Below are 17,839 nucleotides of genomic sequence, written 5' to 3' on the forward strand. Positions count from 1 at the left end.
AGCTGCTTGTGTGAAATCATGAGCGAAGGTGCTCAACGAGAGTCCCCTACTCTTATAAGGCAAATGCAGTAACAGTTACAGACATCACGTGATCAATCCTCCAGCAATATCTCCAATCAGAGTTCGTAACCATGCCTAGAATTGTTGTTGATATCCCCACCAATGTTTGTAGCTCTTCAACGAATATCACAAATTTAAACAAATGGAATTGTGTTCATTTCCAAATCGAGGTATATTTTTAAACGCAAATAAATAAATGGCTGTTTCACTTCTGAAAAAATAATTGTTGAGAACTGGTTAGACTCTACCCAAGCTTGAGGCATTCCACTACAGAAGGGTACAGAAGGTGATGTAGACACCAATTACAATTTGATCGTTTAATTGGTGTTCATGTTTCGGTTGCTTATCAAGCATATTATTTAATTGGATTGTTTTTATTTATTTGCACTTGCCAAATTGAATTACGTTTCCGTTTGGTGACACTGGGGCAATTTAGTGTCAGTCTCAGAGGTCCAATCAAAAACTGTCCCAACCAATTCCTTGCACAGTGGGCGGGACGGAGAGGAGGGGAGGGGCACTCCCGAGCATGCGCACAATATGGTGGTGACGCAAGGGCTGGGAGCGGAGGGGCGTTGCGCAGGCGTGGGGAGGAGCGGTTGGTGCCGGCAGGATAGTGGTGGCGTGCCTGCACGGTTCCCGGTTCTTGGAGTAAGTGGGAGCGGCGCTTCTTCAATCGGCCGTGGGAGCAGGCGGCTAAATTCAAGTAGAGAGCCGGCCGATTTATTATTTTTGTGAGCACATTATTGGTTTTGGAGTGGGGTCGGTGGGGAGGATGATGTGCGAGGTGATGCCCACCATCAGCGAGGACACCCTCACCCAGAGGGGCTCCCAGAACGGCGCTGAGGACGCCAATTTCGAGCAGCTGATGGTGAACATGCTGGACGAGCGGGATAAGCTGATGGAGACCCTGCGGGAGACGCAGGAAACTTTGTCTCTCACTCAAGAGAGGATGCAAGAGGTGGCCCACGAGAGAGATCTACTGCAGCGCCAGCTGAATTCAGCTTTACCTCAGGTAATGGGGCCGGCCGCTGCACTTGGTGCTGCTGAATGGCATTTCTTTTATTTGTGAAAAGCAAATCACCACCCACAAAATCTTTTAAGAAGGGAAGAAACTGCAGAGTGGGATTAAGCAAAATGGGATTGCAACTGGGTGCTGGGGCCACAAGGGAATTCTTCTTGTTTGTGCGATGCCTGATAATTATATAACGCTTAAATTGTTATGTTGCAGCACACAGTCTATGAGCAATATGGGACCATCGGTGATCAATATGGGTATTTATCGATAGTGTTCAATATATTACAACAGTGATTGCATAGCTTTTTAAAAGCTCGGACCTGTTTTGGTAAATGGAAACCAGTTTGTAGGTGAGTTATGTAAGAGAACCTGCTTTTTTTGTTTTTGAAAGATGTAGGAATCTCTGAAGGCAATTCAATGTGTCATGCACCTGTCTTCAGGTAAATGAGTGAACCGATGGGACGTAACGGTTTTTAAACTGTTAAATACCTGCCCGCAGTATGTCTGCACGCTACCACCAGGGGGCTGGAATTTAAAACAAGAATAGATTTGTTTGTGAAGACTACAAATCATTGTTTTAGTCCCTTGAAAATTTGTTTAAATTTTATAGTTGCAAGTGTGGATCTAGCAATATAAAAAAATCTATCTTGTTTTCACTCAGGTTTTGAATGGTTATTGTGTAACAGTGTATCTGTGCTAATACTAAAGTGATCAAGGGGCATTCAATTTATCATATTGCAGTGTCATGGATATGTATCTTAAATATTTCCTGTACTGTTCCAGAAAGGCATAGTCTCTCTCAACAGACTGTATGTTAGCTGGTTTTTAATGTTTTGATAAATTGATTTTTTGCTGAACAAGTTATTTTGTAATGGATTGTTTTATTGAAAGCAAATCTGTTCTGATATCATTTTGACATGGAACACCATGTTTGCAATGAGTCCCTAATGATAGCTCATACCCTATGGAGCAGCAACACCAATTGAGGAGAAAACCTGCAATACAATGAAACTAATGTAATGGAGTAAGACATTTTTTTATCGTTTTACCATTTTGCTCGCACCATGAGAACCTTCAAACAACTTTTAACAATGAAACTAATTGCACAAAAATAGAGCAGTAATTTAACATGGAAAATGATAAACTGCTGGGACTGTGTTGTCAAGGCTGTAGGACATAGATTTCAGGTAACATCTAAACAAGAGTGTGCTACATCTGAGTCCATTTTGTGTTTTGGAGGGAAAAAGTTGTTTTTGTTTCCTATCATTTGATTGTTGTCTTTGAAGCTAGTATGTCTTCTGTTAGCACTGGTCTCAACTGAGGATGAATACAAAATAGTAAATATTGAGACTGTGTCCTCCAAGAATTTACATGGGAAAACATGTAAAACATTTCCCCAAACAGATACATCCAAGAAATATCAATTACTTTGATATACAAGTTCTAATAAGGCTAAACTGACTTGATGCAAATAAATACCTAAGGTACTTGCAATTGTGTTGAGACAGTTTAGGGAATGGATTTGTGTGGCATTGACAATAATTGAGGGAGTCAATGGAAACTGTAGACACCAATAGATTGGAAACTAGCTACCTTTTTTGTCCACTCTATTTTAACACTTCTGTATATTTATTTTCATCCTCTTAGAGTTAGCCAAGTTTGTGTAGTCATTTTGGCTTGGGAATAGAATTTGGCCTTGATAAGCTGAAAAATGTAAGCAAAGCTAAATGATTTTAGAATGGTTATGTGAGCTCCTTGATATTTCTAGTTAATTATTCTCTGGTATTTCTGCCGCATGCTTTTTAGGCTTGTTCTTGTGCATCCAGAAAGTGTTGGCGCTGGTTCTGTTTGCGTGCTCTAGGCCGCTGATGTATGAGGAAAGTTTAAAGAAGGGAAAAGTTCTTATATTCTGCAACAGGGTGTAGGCTAGCAGAATGGGCAGGCAGGTGGCTGATGGAATTTAATACTGACAAGTGTGAGGTGATGCATTTTGACAGAAGGGAGAGGCAATATATATTAATGGCACAGTTCTAGAGTGTGTAGGAACAGAGGGACCTAGGGGTGCATCTAGAATCATAAAATTGTTCGAGCGCAGAAGAAGGTCATTCAACCCATCGTGTCTATGCTGGCCCTCCTAAGGAGCAATTCACATACTGCCACTCCCCAGTCCCCTCTCCACATCCCTGCACATTCTTCCTCTTCAGATATTTAGAATATTAGAAAATGTACAGCACAGAAGGAGGCCACCCTGCCCATTGTGTCTGCACCTATCGAAAAACGATCCACCCAGCCTAATCCCATTTTCCAGCACTTGGTACGTGTCCCTGGAGGTTAAGGGGCTTTAGGTGACACTTTTTAAATGAGTTGAGGGTCTCTGCCACTACCACCCTTTTTCAGGCAGTGAGTTCCAGACATCTGCCACCCTCTGGGTGAAAAACAATTCCTCAGCTCCCCTCTAATCTTTCTACCAATCATTTTACATCTATGACCCCGAGTCACTGACCCTTCTGCTAAAGAAAATCAGTACACCTCAATCAAATATCCCCTCAGTCTCCTCTGTTCCAAGCAAACAACCCCAGCCTATCCAATCTTTCCTCATAGCTGCAATTTTCCAATCCTGGCAACATCCTTGTAAATCTCCTCTGTACCCTCTCTAGTGAAATTACATCCTTTCTGTGATGAGGTGACCAGAACTGCACACAGTACTCAAGTTGTGGCCTAACTAATGTTTTATTTAGCTCTAGCATAACCTCCCTGCTCTTGTATTCTATGTCTTGGCTAATAAAGGAAAGTATTCCATGTGCCGCCTTAACTACGTTATCAACCTGTCCTGCTACCTTCAGGGATCTGTGGACATGCACTCCAAGATCCTTCACTTCCTCTACACTTCTCAGTATCCTCCCAGTTATTGTGTAATCCTTTGCTTTGTTCGACCTCCCCAACTGCATTACCTCTCAATTCTCCAGGTTGACGTCCATTTGCCACTTTTCTGCCTACCTGGCCAGTCCATTGATATCTTCCTGCAGTCTACAGCTTTCCTCCTGACTGTCAGCCACACAGCCAATTTTTGTGTCGTCTGCAAACTTTTTGATCATGCCTCCTACATTGACCTCCAAATCATTAATAAATACCACAAAAAGCAGGGGACCTAGTACTGAGCTTTGTGGAACCCCACTGGAAACAGCTTTCTGGTCGTAAAAACACCCGTCAACCATTACCCTTTGTTTCCTGCCACTGAACCAATTTTGTATTTTTTTTTTTACCAGTCTGCCTTATTAAAAGCCTTGCTAAAATCTATGTGGACCAAATCAACTGCACTACCTTCACCAATCCTCCTCGTTACCCCCTCAAAAAGCTCAATCAAGTTGGTCAGACATGATCTTCCTTTAACAAAACCATGCTGATTGTCCTTGATTACTCAGTGCCTTTCTAAGTGACAGTTAAATTGATTCCAATAATTTGCCCACTACCGAGGATAGACTGAGTGACTTGTCATTTGGGGTATCACTCACTCCCTTTTAAACAAAGGTACAATGTTAGCAGACTGCCAATCTTCCAGCACCACACCTGTATCTGGTGAGGATTGGAAAATGATGGTCAGAGCATCTGCTGTTTCCTCCCTGGCTTCTTTTAACATGCTGGGGTTAATTTCATCTGGCCCTGGTGATATATCAAGGATGTTAATCTCCTTTAATACTTTCTCTCTCCCTATGTTTATCACATCCAATATTTCATACTACTCCTCCTTAAGCCCCCTCTTTTGTGAAGACAGACGCAAAGTATTCATGAAGAACCACACCCACATCTTCCGCCTCTACAGAGCATGACTGGTCCCCCCTTTTATTTTTAGTTTTCCTTTTTTCTTTTATTTTAGTTTGCTTCTACTGTGCCTACTCAGTTTTATTTTTCATGTTTGTGCTTGGGGCCAGGGCTGTTCATTTTTCTGTCAGACACCATCTCTGTACTAATGCTTTGGCTTTCACCACACCATTAACATACCATTTGCCTTTGATCCATGACCTTCCGGTCAGTTATTCTCTGTGACCTTGTCCTCGCAACATCACTTTTGTTATCTCTTGCCCCACCCCCACTTTACTTGCTGAAAACCTATTACATTTCTAATATTTGCCAGTTCTGATGAAGGGTCACTGACCTGAAACGTTAACTCTGCTTCTCTCTCCACAGATGCTGCTGGACCTGCTGAGTATTTCCAGCATTTCTTATTTTTATTCCGCCTGTACGCATAGGTTACCTTTTTGGTCTTTTATGAGCCCTACTCTTAATTATCCTCTTGCTCTTAATGCATCGATAAAACATCTTTGGGTTTCCTTGATTTTACTTGCTAATGTTCTTGCCCTCTCTTTGCTTTCTAATTTCCCTTTTGATTTCGCACTTTTTGTATTTCTCCCGGTTTTTTTGCAGCATTGAGTTTTTGGCATCTGACATAAGCTTTCCTTTTCTGCCTTATCTTGCCCTGTATGGTCCTCGACGTCTGGCGGCTCTAGATTTGGCTGACGCACCCTTTTTCTTTGTGGGAACATATTTACTCTGAACCCCTTGAGTATCTCCCTTGAATGCCTCCCACTACTGTAACATTGATTTACCTTCAAGTAGCTGTTTCCAGTCCACTTTGTGAAATCACTCCTCAGCTTAGTAAAATTGGCCTTACCCCAATTTTGAACTTTAACTCCTGTTCTATCTTTGTCATTTAACATAATAGTTAAAACTAATTGGCTTATGATCATTACTGCCAAAATGCTCTGCCACAACCACTCCTTCCACCCTGCCCAGCTTCGTTTCCTAAAACTAAGTCCAGGACCATATAGTTGTATACTGTATTCACTGCTCAGTGTGGTTTCCGCTATTGAGGAAACTAAATAAAAATTGGGTAACCACTTTGTGGAACATCTCCATTCAGCTGCAAGTGTAACCTTGAGCTTCCGGACACCTGCCATTATAATTCTGTGCTCCGCTCCCACTCTCCCTCCTACACTGTTCCAATGAAGCTCAAAGTAAGTTTGAGGAACAGCACCTTCTGTTTCAGTTCAGTACCTTACAGCCTTCTGGCCTTAACACTGGATATAGCAACTTCAGATATTAATAATCACTTCCACTCTTTTGGACAGCAGCTATTGGTAATAATTCCACTATTGTCATTTACACCTCCTCTTAAACTCATCTTTAGTTTCCTTACTTATTCCATTGCCATCTCTGTCTTCCACCATCATCTCATTTTGTCAGTTAATCTCTCCTGCCTTCCATCCTATCACAGACCTTTTTGTTCTTTCCTCCTCTTGCCCCTTTCCCTACCTCTATACTTTCTTAAAACCTATAACATCATCAACATTTCCCACTTCTGATGAAAGGTCGTCATAAACTCTGTTTCTCTCTCCACAGCTTCTGTGAGTATCTCCAGCATTTTCTGTTTTTCTCCCAGTGAGCTCACTGACCGCAGGCTGGGCTCAGGTACCCGGACTGTCTGTAAACTCACTGCCAACGCTCGATCCCCCCGGTGGCCAATCTCGCTGACGCTCGCAGCTCCTCCATTGGAAGCTATTGGGCCTGTGCATCACTCTTTGAAAGTGGCAGGACATATTGAGAGAGTGGTTAGTAAAGCATATGACATCTTGCGCTTTATAAAGAGAGGCATTGAGTACAAAAGCAGGGAAGTTATGCCTAGCCTTTATAAAGTTCTGGTTAAGCCACGACAGGAGTATTGCATCCAGTTCTGCTCACCACACTTTAGGAAGGATGGGAGGGTCCTTGAGTGGGCACAGAGAAGATTTACGGGAATGGTTCCATGGTTGGGGGATTTTAGTTACAAGGTTAAGTTGGAAAAGCTGGGGTCCTTAGAACAAAAGAGATGGAGAAGAGAGTTAATAGAGGTGTACAAGATTATGACCGGCTTAGATAAGTTAGACCAGGAAAAACTGTACCCAGTAACTAATGGTACAAGGATTAGGGGACACAGATTGAAGGTTTTGGGCGGCGCAGTGGTTAGCACCGCAGCCTCACAGCTCCGGCGACCCGGGTTCAATTCTGGGTACTGCCTGTGTGGAGTTTGCAAGTTCTCCGTGTCTGTGTGGGTTTCCTTCAGGCGCTCCGGTTTCCTCCCACATGCCAAAGACTTGCAGTTGATAGGCTAATTGGCCATTATAAATTGCCCCTAGTATAGGTAGGTGGTAGGGAAATATAGGGACAGGTGGGGATGTGGTAGGAATATGGGATTAGTGTAGGATTAGTATAACTGGGTGGTTGATGGTCGGCACAGACTCGGTGGGCCGAAGGGCCTGTTTCAGTGCTGTATCTCTAAACTAAACTAAAGATGCAGGGGGAATATGAGGAAGCACTTTTTTACGCAGTGGGTTGTAATGACCTGAAACTCGCTGCCTACAAGGTTGATGGAAGCAGAGACAATTGATGACTTCAAAGGAAATGCGATGGCCACTTGAAGGAAATAACCTTGCAGGGCTATGGGGATCGAGTGGCGGAGTGGGACTGACTGGATAGCTACGTGGAGAGCTAGCATGGACCCAATGGTCAGAATGGCCTCCTGCGCTGTAAATGTCTCCATGACTCTTGAGTACTTTCTTTTCTGGTTCTCCAAGTTATGTATGTAGCACCTCTGAGTTGGAATGAAATAATTTCCCTACCCAACCCGTCTTGAGATCAAAAAGGTCAGGTGTTCTTCCTCGGGGAACTGTTCTTTTAGCACTTGCACGAGCATCAGTGAACACTTCAGTAGGGAATGTTAGTGAAGAGTGCTCTTTCCTTAATCATAGATACCAGTTGGAAGGTATGTGAGTCACAAAAATATACTGCTGATCTATAATCTTCTAGTTCATATGCTTCAAAACATAGTCTGAAAGCGTGCTGGTCAGAGGATGTTCAATATAATTGCTCGATGAAGTGAGAGGGGTTTGAAAATGGCAGGTTTCATTTAGGTTGGAGGATAGTTCTTAACTAACAGACCTATTTAAGGAGATTTTGTTTCCATTAACTACCAGTTGGAGGAACGAGAGTACTTCTGTTTATGCTTTGCTCCCATTTTTTCACCTTTTTTAATGATTGTGACAAGTTTAACAAGAAATCTTTCCCAATCTCGAGGAATTTCAGTGCCCACTATTTTATGATATCGGATCACAGGAAATAGGAGCAGGAGTACACCATTAGGGCCGTCGAGCCTGCTGTGCCGTTCAAACAGATCATGGCTGATCATCTACCTCTGCTATTTTTTTCCCCACTATCCCCATAGCTCTTGATGTCATTAGTATCTGGAAATCTATCAATTTCTGTCTTGAACATGCTCAATGATTGGGTTTCCACAGCCCTCTGGGGTAGAGAATTCCAAAGATTCACCACCCTTTGGGTAAAGAAATCCCTCCTTGTCTCAGTCTGAAATGGCCTTCCCCTTTTATTCTGTGGCCCCTGGTTCCATGCTCGCCAGCCAGAGGAAACATCCTATCTATATCTACTGTTATGCCCTGTAAGAAATTTGTAAGTTTCAATGAGATCACATCTCATTCTTCGCAACTCTAGAGAGTACAGGCCTAGTTACCTCAGTATCTCCTCGTAAGATAATCTTGCCATCCCAGGGATTAGTCTGGTGAACCTCCATTGCACCCCTCTATGGCATGTATAACCTTCCTTAGAAAAGAAGACCAGAACTGTACACCGTACTCCAGGTGCGGTCTCACCAAGGCTTTATACAATGGCAGCAATACATCTTTACTCCTGTACTTAAATCCCCTTGCAATGAAGGCCAACATACCATTTGCCTTCCTAGTTGCTTGCTGCACCTACATACTAGCTTTTAGTGACTTATGAACAAGGACACCCAGGTCCCTTTGGACATGAACACTTCCCAACCCTCCATTTAAAAAATACTCCGCCTTTCTGTTCCTTTTCTACCAAAATGCATCACTTCACAATTATTCACATTATATTCCATTTGCCATGTTCTTGCCCATTCATTTAGCCTGTCCAAATCCCCTTGAAGCCTCCTTGCATCCTCCTCACAACTTGCATTCCTTCCTAGCTTTGTATCATCAGCGGATTTGAAATATTACAATTGGTACACGCATCCAAATCATTGACCTAGATTGTGAGCAGCTGTGGCCCAAGCGCTGATCCTTGTGGTAACCCACTAGTAACAGCCTCCCATCCTGAGAATGACCCATTTATTCCTACTCACTGCTTTCTGTCTGTTTCCCAATTCTCAATCCATGGGAGCATATTACCCTCAATCCCATGTGCTCTAATTTTGTTTACTAATCTCCTGTGTGGGACCTTATCAAAAGCCTCTGAAAATCCAAATACACCACATCCACTGGTTCTTCTGTTACAGGTAACATCCTCAAAAAAAAACTCCCAACAGTTTTGTCAAACATGATTCCCCTTTCACAAATCCATGTTAACTCTGCCCAATCATATCATTATTTTCCAAGTGTCCAGTTATCTCATCCTTTATAACAGATTCTAATATTTTCCCTATTGCTGATGTCAAACTAATGTTTGTAGTTCTCAGTCTTCTCTCTCGCTCCCTTCAATAATGGGGTTACATGTTCCACTTTCTAGTCTGCAGGAACCCTTCCAGAATTTATAGAATTTTGAAAGCTAGCCACAAATTCATCCACTATCTCTGTGTAGCTACCTCCTTCAATACTCAGGGGTGCAGCTCATCTGGTCCAGGGGATTTATCAACTTTCACTCCAATTAATTTTTCAAGTACTAACTCTTTATTGATACTAATTTATTTGTTACTCATTTTTTTACATGTCCCATGGTTCCCTAGTATTTCTGGTTGATTTTCTGTCTTCCTCTGTGAAGACAGATACAAAGTATTTGTTTAGTCTCTCTGCCCTTTCCTTATTCTCCACCACAAACATTCCTGTCTCTGCCTGCAATGGGTCCACATTTTGTCCTTGCCAATCTTTTCCTTTTCACATACCTAAAGAAGCTTTTACAATCTGCCTTTGTTTCTAGCTAGCATGCATTCATAATCTCTTTTTCCTTTCTTTCAGTTTCTTGGTCCTCCTTTGTTGGACACTAAATTGCTCCTAGTCCTTCGGCTTACCACTTTTTCCAGTGACCTTGTATGCCATTTCCTTTGACCTAATGCAATCGCTAACTTTCGTTAGCCACAGTTGATTCACCTTTCCTGTTGGGTTTTTGTGGCTTAGAGGAATGTATATTTGTTGTAAACCGTGTAATACTTTTTAAAGTACTAGTCATTGCCTGTCAACCATCAAATCTTTTAATGAATTTTCCCAAGCCACCATAGCCAACTTGCTCCTCCATACCTTCATAGTTTCCTTTGTTCAGATTTAAGACCCTAGTTTCAGAATTAACTATTTCTTTCAAATTTAACGTAGAATTCTATCATTGTGGTCACATGTGCAAGTCACTGAATACATTAAGAAATAACACAGAAGAAAGAACAAAGGCATTATTAACAATTGTACTCCGTCAACTTCATTTTTAAAGTTGTAGAATTAAACTGGATATTTGTTCTACCTTACATATATAATTAAAATGTCCCAAGAAAGATGCAATACAATCGACCAGGAATAATAGAAAGTTCTGGAAGGTGACTGAAGGAACAGACTGAGATTTTGATGAGTCTTTTGAAGGAGGGGGAAAGAAGTATCAAGGCAAAGGAGTTTTCTAAACCGTGATTTAGGGAGATGGTTCCAAAGACTTTGGTAACTGGAGAAAGAGAGAGGGATGCAGATATAGATCAGAGGATTGGGCTGAGAAGATATCAGAGGGCAGGATAGAGCATGGAGAATTTTGAAGAGACTGAAAACTTGAAAATTGTTGGACAGGGAGTTAGGGAGGCAGTGAAAGTCAGCAAGATCAAGAGTGATGGATTTGTGGCATAGAAAACAAGCAGCCGAGATTTCGATGAGTTGGAGTTTATTCGGGTTGAACCTTGATGACCAACAAGAGCATTAGCCTTTGGTGAAAAGGATTGGTATTCAGGGTTCAGCAATCATCAGTATACAAGATCGAAGCAAGGGTTGACAAAATGGGAGATAAATATCATGCATCCACTCAAACAGGTGTTACCACTGATGGGAAGAGTGCACTGTTTTTTTTCAGTTCCACTTCTCCATAGGTCATAACATATATTTGTTTACCCAGTTACTGATGTGGTCAATAATAAACTCTACTCTTTATCCCAGAATAACATAAGCCAGCCAGTTTTTTTTAATAAATAACAAAATGATCAGTTTATTATAAAACAAGATTTAATCAGTAACAAAGCAAAGCATTAACACAGATTGAAATATGAAAGTTCCCTTTTACCTTGGCCCCTCCTCTTTCTTGCACTCTTGCATATCCTGGTTAACTAAAAAGTAGAGCTCTGTTACAAAAAGTGAATGTTTTGACCAAATATTTGCTAATTCTAGAAGAAAAGAGAAGATATGGAAAGATGTCAGTTGTCTTTTTGGTTTGGTATCCCAAATACGGATAGACTGCTGTCACTGGGGTCTTTCTAGAGTAGTTCTTTTCAGGTGACGTTGAGAAACAGTTTGGCCGGCTTTCCAGGAGAAATGTGACATCAGGGTTTCTGGCAGGCTTTACGGGAGAAATGCAGCATCAGTTTCACTATTTCTTGCACTTGATTTTCAGGAAGTTCTCAAAGAGATGGTGACTGCTCTCTTGGCTGGTTTTCTCCAACTGCCTTCAAAACAGTTCGCTCCCCAACACATTGTCCAAAGCGAAACCAAAAACAAAATCTCAAGTCGAGCCTCCTGACCCCTATAAATCTTGACCTGTCATTTCTCTGTAAACATCTTCCCCCCCCCCCCCCCCCCCCCCCCAATCAAACATACCCTACCCTACTAGATATTTATCTGAAGACAGGTGACTTACTGTAAATGTTTTCAAACAAAACCTCTGTTCTTTCAATGACCCCAGTTTTAAAAAAAAAAAAAATCCTTGGAATCCTTTTCAGTTTTCCCAAATAAAACGATGTCCATAATTTTAAAATACATGAGTCCTCAAAAAGAACTTTAAAAAAAAATAAAAGCTCTGTCATAACACAGGCTTTAAAATATTAAATTCAATTGTACATCTAAAGCAGAAGCTGGTATTCCGAGCACATCATTAGAAATTGGTCATGAACTGACTAAGCAGCAAAGCAAAGAACATGACGAGGCAAAGGTGGATGAGGTTTGTTTGAATTGTTCAAACTGGAGGCTTGACAAAAGAGCATTTATAAGGCAGCAGAAAACACACAGGCACAAGAAATGGAAGGAGATTTGTAAATGAGTGGATCCAGCCCATGCTTCAGTATATAGTTACTTTTGTTAAATCTAACTTTAAGTCATCTTTGAAAATTTGGAGTAATCAGGTTTTTCAGAGCTTTTCAATTGTTCGTAAACCATTGGCCAGGGGAAAGAAATGTGAGGAGAAAGACACTGATATAATCATTTATTGCCAAGGCATTTAATGCATTTCCATTGTATCAAATGTAATATGTCGTAAAATCAGAAATTGCTTTTGAACTTGTGGCCGAAGCGCACAGGTGTAAATTTAAAATTGCCATAGTTGAGTTCTGGTGCAGTGGCCTGTATACTTTCGAGTACATCAAATTCTATTAAGTGGGTGACTATGTACTGACGGCAGAAATGGTGCCATTTCAGAAGGATCTGGATGAGTGAACTCTTTAACAGTCATTCCAGTTGTATCTATTGTACAGTATTTGTCTCTCTCTGCAAATACACTTCAGTAGTTATGGCCTGTATAAAGTGAGTCTACAGTCAGATGTTTTCCACCTTCCAGATTGAGACAAGAATCCTACATCAGTCCCAGTTTATGTTTAGAGTAGTTGTTAGCCCTGGTCTCGGTGGACTAAAATTTATATTTGTTTCTATAGGAGAGCCTTGCCAAAGGGGAAACCTGGTACAAACACTGATAGAAAATTAGTATCTAAATAGCTTAATTTTGGTGTTAGCTATACGATAATGAGATAGAAAGCACATTTTGATGTGACCAGGTTATTAAGTAAGAGTAATTTATCGGGGCCATCTATTCATAGCAATTAAGTCAAATTGTAATCATTTGAGAAGTGTAAGTGTGAAATGGTATTTTCAGTCGTCTTTGTAGTAGAGAGTGAGGCAGATAGCAACAGACCTCGGGAGGACGTTGACTAGTGCAATGAGCAGAAATGAGGCAGATGAAATTTAGAGAAGTGTGAGGTGATTCATTTTGGTAGGAATATTCAAGAGACCATATAAGCTGAATGATATAATTTTGAAGGAGGCACAGAGACATGAGGGCTGTACATACATAAGTCTTTGAAGGTGGCGGGACAAGTTGAGAAGGCTATTGAAAAAGTCATCGGAATCTTAGACTTTAGAAATAGAGGCATAGAGTACAAAATCAAGGAAGTTATGTTGCAGCTTTATTCGACACTTGTTAGGCCCCAGCTGGAGTGTTGTGGCCAATTCTGGGCACGACACTTTAAGAAGGATGTCAAGGCCTTGGAGAGGATGCAGAACAGGTTTGCTAGAATAGTATCAAAGATGAAAGATTTCAGTTATGTGGAGAGACCAGAGAAACTGGGAATGCTCTCCTTAGAGAATTGAAAGTTAAGGGGCAATTTAAGAAGTGTTCAACATCATGAAGGGGTTTGATAGAGCAAATAAGAAAAATTGTTTCCAGTGGCATGAGGGTCAGTAACCAGAGGACACAGATTTAAGGTAATTGCCAAAAGAACCGCAGGTGACATGACAAAAAGATCTTTTACACAGTGAGTTATGATCTGGAATGTAGTGGTGGAAGGAAGCAAATTTAATAATTTTCATATGGATATTGGATAAATACTTGAAGTGGAATAGTTTGCAGGGACATGGTGAAAGAGCAAGGGCAAGGTACTAATTTGACAGCTCATTCAAATGAGCTTTAACTGAGGCGTCATTTCTTCACTTTTGTATTCCAACCATTAAGCTAGAGGCCAATGTTCTGGTAGCCTTTTTGATTTTTTAAAATTCCCATGTGCTACCTTTCATGGTTTCATGCACTTGGACACTCATTTTGTTTCTCCCCGGATCTGGTGTCTCCATATAGATAATATTTGGTAATGTGTCTATTGGATCCAAAGTGGATGACCTTGCACTTCTCCACATTGAACTCTGTGTGCCACTGTTTTGTCCACTTAGTGAATCTGCCTATTTCCCTTCAAAACTTTCTGCTCCCATCTTGGTACTACTTATTGAGCCTCCTAAATTATTGTCATATGCAAACTTAATTATACCATTTTCTCTACCGATAGTGAAAAGCTAAGGACCCAGTATAGATCCCTGGAAAAGACTATTTGCCACATCCTGTCTATCCCTTCATCTTGACTTTCTGTCTCTTACTTCTTAACCAATTACCAACCCATCTTCAATTCCAAGCACTTTAATTTTATGAATCTCTTGGGCCTTCTGGAAGCCCATATAGACAACATAGTTAGTCTCCTTTCTCCACTAGGCGATGGCGTAGTGTTGTCACTGGACTAGTAACCCAGAGATCCAGGGTATTGCTCTAGGGGCATGGGTTCGAATCCCACCACGGCAGAAGTAGGAATTTGAATTCAATTAATAAATCTGGAATTAAAAGCTAGTCTAATGATGGCCATGAAACCGTTGTTTATTATAAAAGCCCATCTGGTTCACTAATGTCCTTTAGAGAAATCTGCTGTTTCTACTTGGTCTGGCTTACATGTGACTCCAGACACTCAGCAATGTGGTTGACTCTTACATGCCCTCTGAAATGGCCCAGCAAGCCACTCAGTTGTATCTAACCGCTACGAAGCCAATAAAGAATGAAACTGGATGGACCACCCAGCATCGACCTAGGCACTGAAAACGGCAATGGCAAACCCAGCCCTGTTGACCCTGCAAAGTCCTCCTTACTAACATCTGGCGGCTTGTGCCAAAGTTGGGAGAGCTGTCCCACAGACTAATCAAGCAACAGCCTGACAGTCATACTCACAGAATCATACCTTACAGACAATGTCCCAGACACTGCCATCACCATCCCTGGGACATGGGCAGGACAGACCCAGCAGAGGTGGCGGCACAGTGGTAAACAGTAGGGAGGGAGTTTCCCTGGGAGTCCTCCATATCTACTCCAGACCCCATGAAGTCTCATGGCATCAGGTCAAACATGGGCATCAATGATGCGCTGTGGTCCATCAGCAGCAACCACAATCTGTAACCGCATGACCTGGCGTAACCTCCACTCCACAATTACCATCAAGCTGGGGGAGCCAACCCTGGTTCAATGAAGAGTGCAGGAGAGCATGCCTGGAGCAGTACCTGGCATACCTAAAAATGAGAAGCCAACCTGGTGAAGCTACAACTCGGCTACTTGCATGCCAAACAGCGTAAGCAGCATGCAATAGACAGCTAAGCGATCCCATAACCAACGGCTCAGATCTAAGCTCTGCATCAAGCTGGAGGACCAACCCTGGTTCAATGAAGAGTGCAGGAGGGCATGCCAGGAGCAGCACCAGGCATACCTTAAAATGAGGTGTCAATCTGTTGAAGCTATAACCCAGGACGACTTGCTTTCCAAACAGTGTAAGCGCTGCAGTCCAGCCACATCCAGTCACGAATGGTGGTGGTTTTGGAAAAAAAAAAGAATGGTGGTGGACAATTAAGCAACTAAGTGGAGGTGGTGGCTCCTCAAATGATGTGGTAGCCCAGCATGTCAGTGCAAAAGAAAAGGCTGAAGTGTTTGCAATAATCTTCAGCCAGAAGTACTGAGTGGATGTTCCATCTCAGCCCTCCTGAACACCCCAGCATCACAGATGCCAGTCTTCAGCAAATTTGATTCATAGAGTCGTAGAGTTACACAGCACAGAAACAGGCCCGTTGGACCACTGTGTCTGCGCCGGCCATCAATCCTATCTATTCTGAATCCTTTTCCAGCACTTGGCCTGTAGCCTTGTATGCTGTGGTGTTTGAAGTGCTGATCTAAATGCTTCTTAAATGTTGAGGATTCCTGCCTCTGCCACCCCTTCAGGCAGTGTGTTCCAGATTCCAGCCATCCTCCTGGGTGAAATTTTTTTTTCCTTAAATCCCCTCTAAACCTCCTGCCCCTTAGCTTAAATCCATGTCCTCTGGTTATTGGCAGCTCTGCTAAGGGCAAAAGTTTCTTCCTATCTATGCCCCTCAATCAGGTCTCCCCTCAACCTTCTCTGCTCTAAGGAAAACCACCCTAGCCTATCCAGTCTCTTCATTGCCTGAGCTGGAGTATTTCAGCTATGTCCTGGTGAATCTCCTCTGCGCACTCTCCAGTGCAATCACATCCTTCCTATAGTGTGGCGACCAGAACTGTACACAGTACTCCAGCTGTGGCCTAACTAGCATTTTATATAGCTCCATCATAACCTCCCTGCTCTTGTATTCTGTGCCTTGGCTAATAAATGCAAGTATCCCATATGCCTTCCTAACCACCTTTATTGACCTGTGCTGCTGCCTTCAGTGATCTATGGATAATACACAAGGTCCCTCTGACCCCCAGTACTTCCTAGGGTCCTACCATCCATTGTATGTTCCCTTGCCTTGTTAATCCTCCCAAAATGCATCACCTCACACTTCTCGGGATTAAATTCCATTTGCCATTGCTCTGCCCATCTTACCAGCCCATCTATGTCGTCTGGTAATCTAAGGCTTTCCTCCTCACTATTTACGACGCCGCTAGTTTTTGTGTCATCTGCGAACTTACTGATCATACCTCCTATATTCACGTCTAAATCATTAATGTACACTACAAACAGCAAGGGTCCTAGCACCAATCCCTGTGGTACACTACTGGTCACAGGCTTCCAATTGCAAAAAAACAACCCTCCTACCATCACCCTCTGCCTCCTGCCACGAAGACCATTTTGGATCCAATTTGCCAGTCAAATTTGTTAGACATGATCTTCCCCTGACAAGGCCATGCTGGCTATCCTTGATTAATTCCTGCCTCTGCAAGTGGAGATTAATACTCTCCCTCAGAATTTTTTCCAGTAGTTTCCCTACTGCTGATAGACTCACTGGCCTGTAATTACCTTGTTTATCCCTACTACCCTTCTTGAATAATGGTACCACATTCGCTGTTCTCCAGTCCTCTGGCACTTCTCCTGTGGCTAGAGAGGATTTGAAAATTTGCTCCCTTGCCTCACATAGCAGCCTGGGATACATCTCATCTGGGCCTGGGGATTTATCCACCTTTAAGCCCACTAAAATGCCACAGTGGCGCAGTGGCTAGCACCGCAGCCTCAGCTCCAGCGACCCGGGTTCAATTCTGGGTACTGCCTGTGTGGAGTTTGCAAGTTCTCCCTGTGTCTGCATGGGTTTCCTCCGGGTGCTCCAGTTTCCTCCCACATGCCAAAGACTTGCAGGTTGATAGGTAAATTGGCCATTATAAATTACCCCCTAGGATAGGTAGGTGGTAGGGAAATATAGGAACTGGCGGGGATGTGGTAGGAATATGGAATTAGTATAAATGGGTGGTTGATGGTCGGCATAGACTTGGTGGGCCGAAGGGCCTGTTTCAGTGCTGTATCTCTAATTTAAAAAAAAATCTCTTCCCTTTCAATGCTAATTTGTTCAAGTATCTTACAATCCCCCTTCCTGATCTCTACACCAACATTGTTCTTCTCCATAGTGAGCACAGATGAAAAGTAATCATTTAAAACGTCATCTATGTCCTTTGGCTCCACATACACATTGCCTCTTTGGTCCTTAATGGGCCCTACTCTTTCCCTGGTTATCC

General features: G+C 42.4%; 1 protein-coding gene across 1 annotated transcript in view; it reads left to right on the forward strand.

Moving 5' to 3' along the window:
• The first annotated feature begins 652 nt into the window (after positions 1-652).
• ppfia4 (PTPRF interacting protein alpha 4) overlaps positions 653-17,839 on the forward strand; it is a 907,198-nt gene continuing 890,011 nt past the window's right edge. The window contains exon 1 of the mRNA XM_068057116.1: positions 653-1,072. Within this exon, the coding sequence (XP_067913217.1) occupies positions 833-1,072 (240 nt within the window). The 5' untranslated portion in view covers positions 653-832. The remainder of the gene's footprint in view (positions 1,073-17,839) is intronic.

The sequence above is a fragment of the Heterodontus francisci genome, chromosome 25 (genome assembly GCF_036365525.1).
Source record: "Heterodontus francisci isolate sHetFra1 chromosome 25, sHetFra1.hap1, whole genome shotgun sequence".
NCBI lineage: Eukaryota > Metazoa > Chordata > Chondrichthyes > Heterodontiformes > Heterodontidae > Heterodontus > Heterodontus francisci.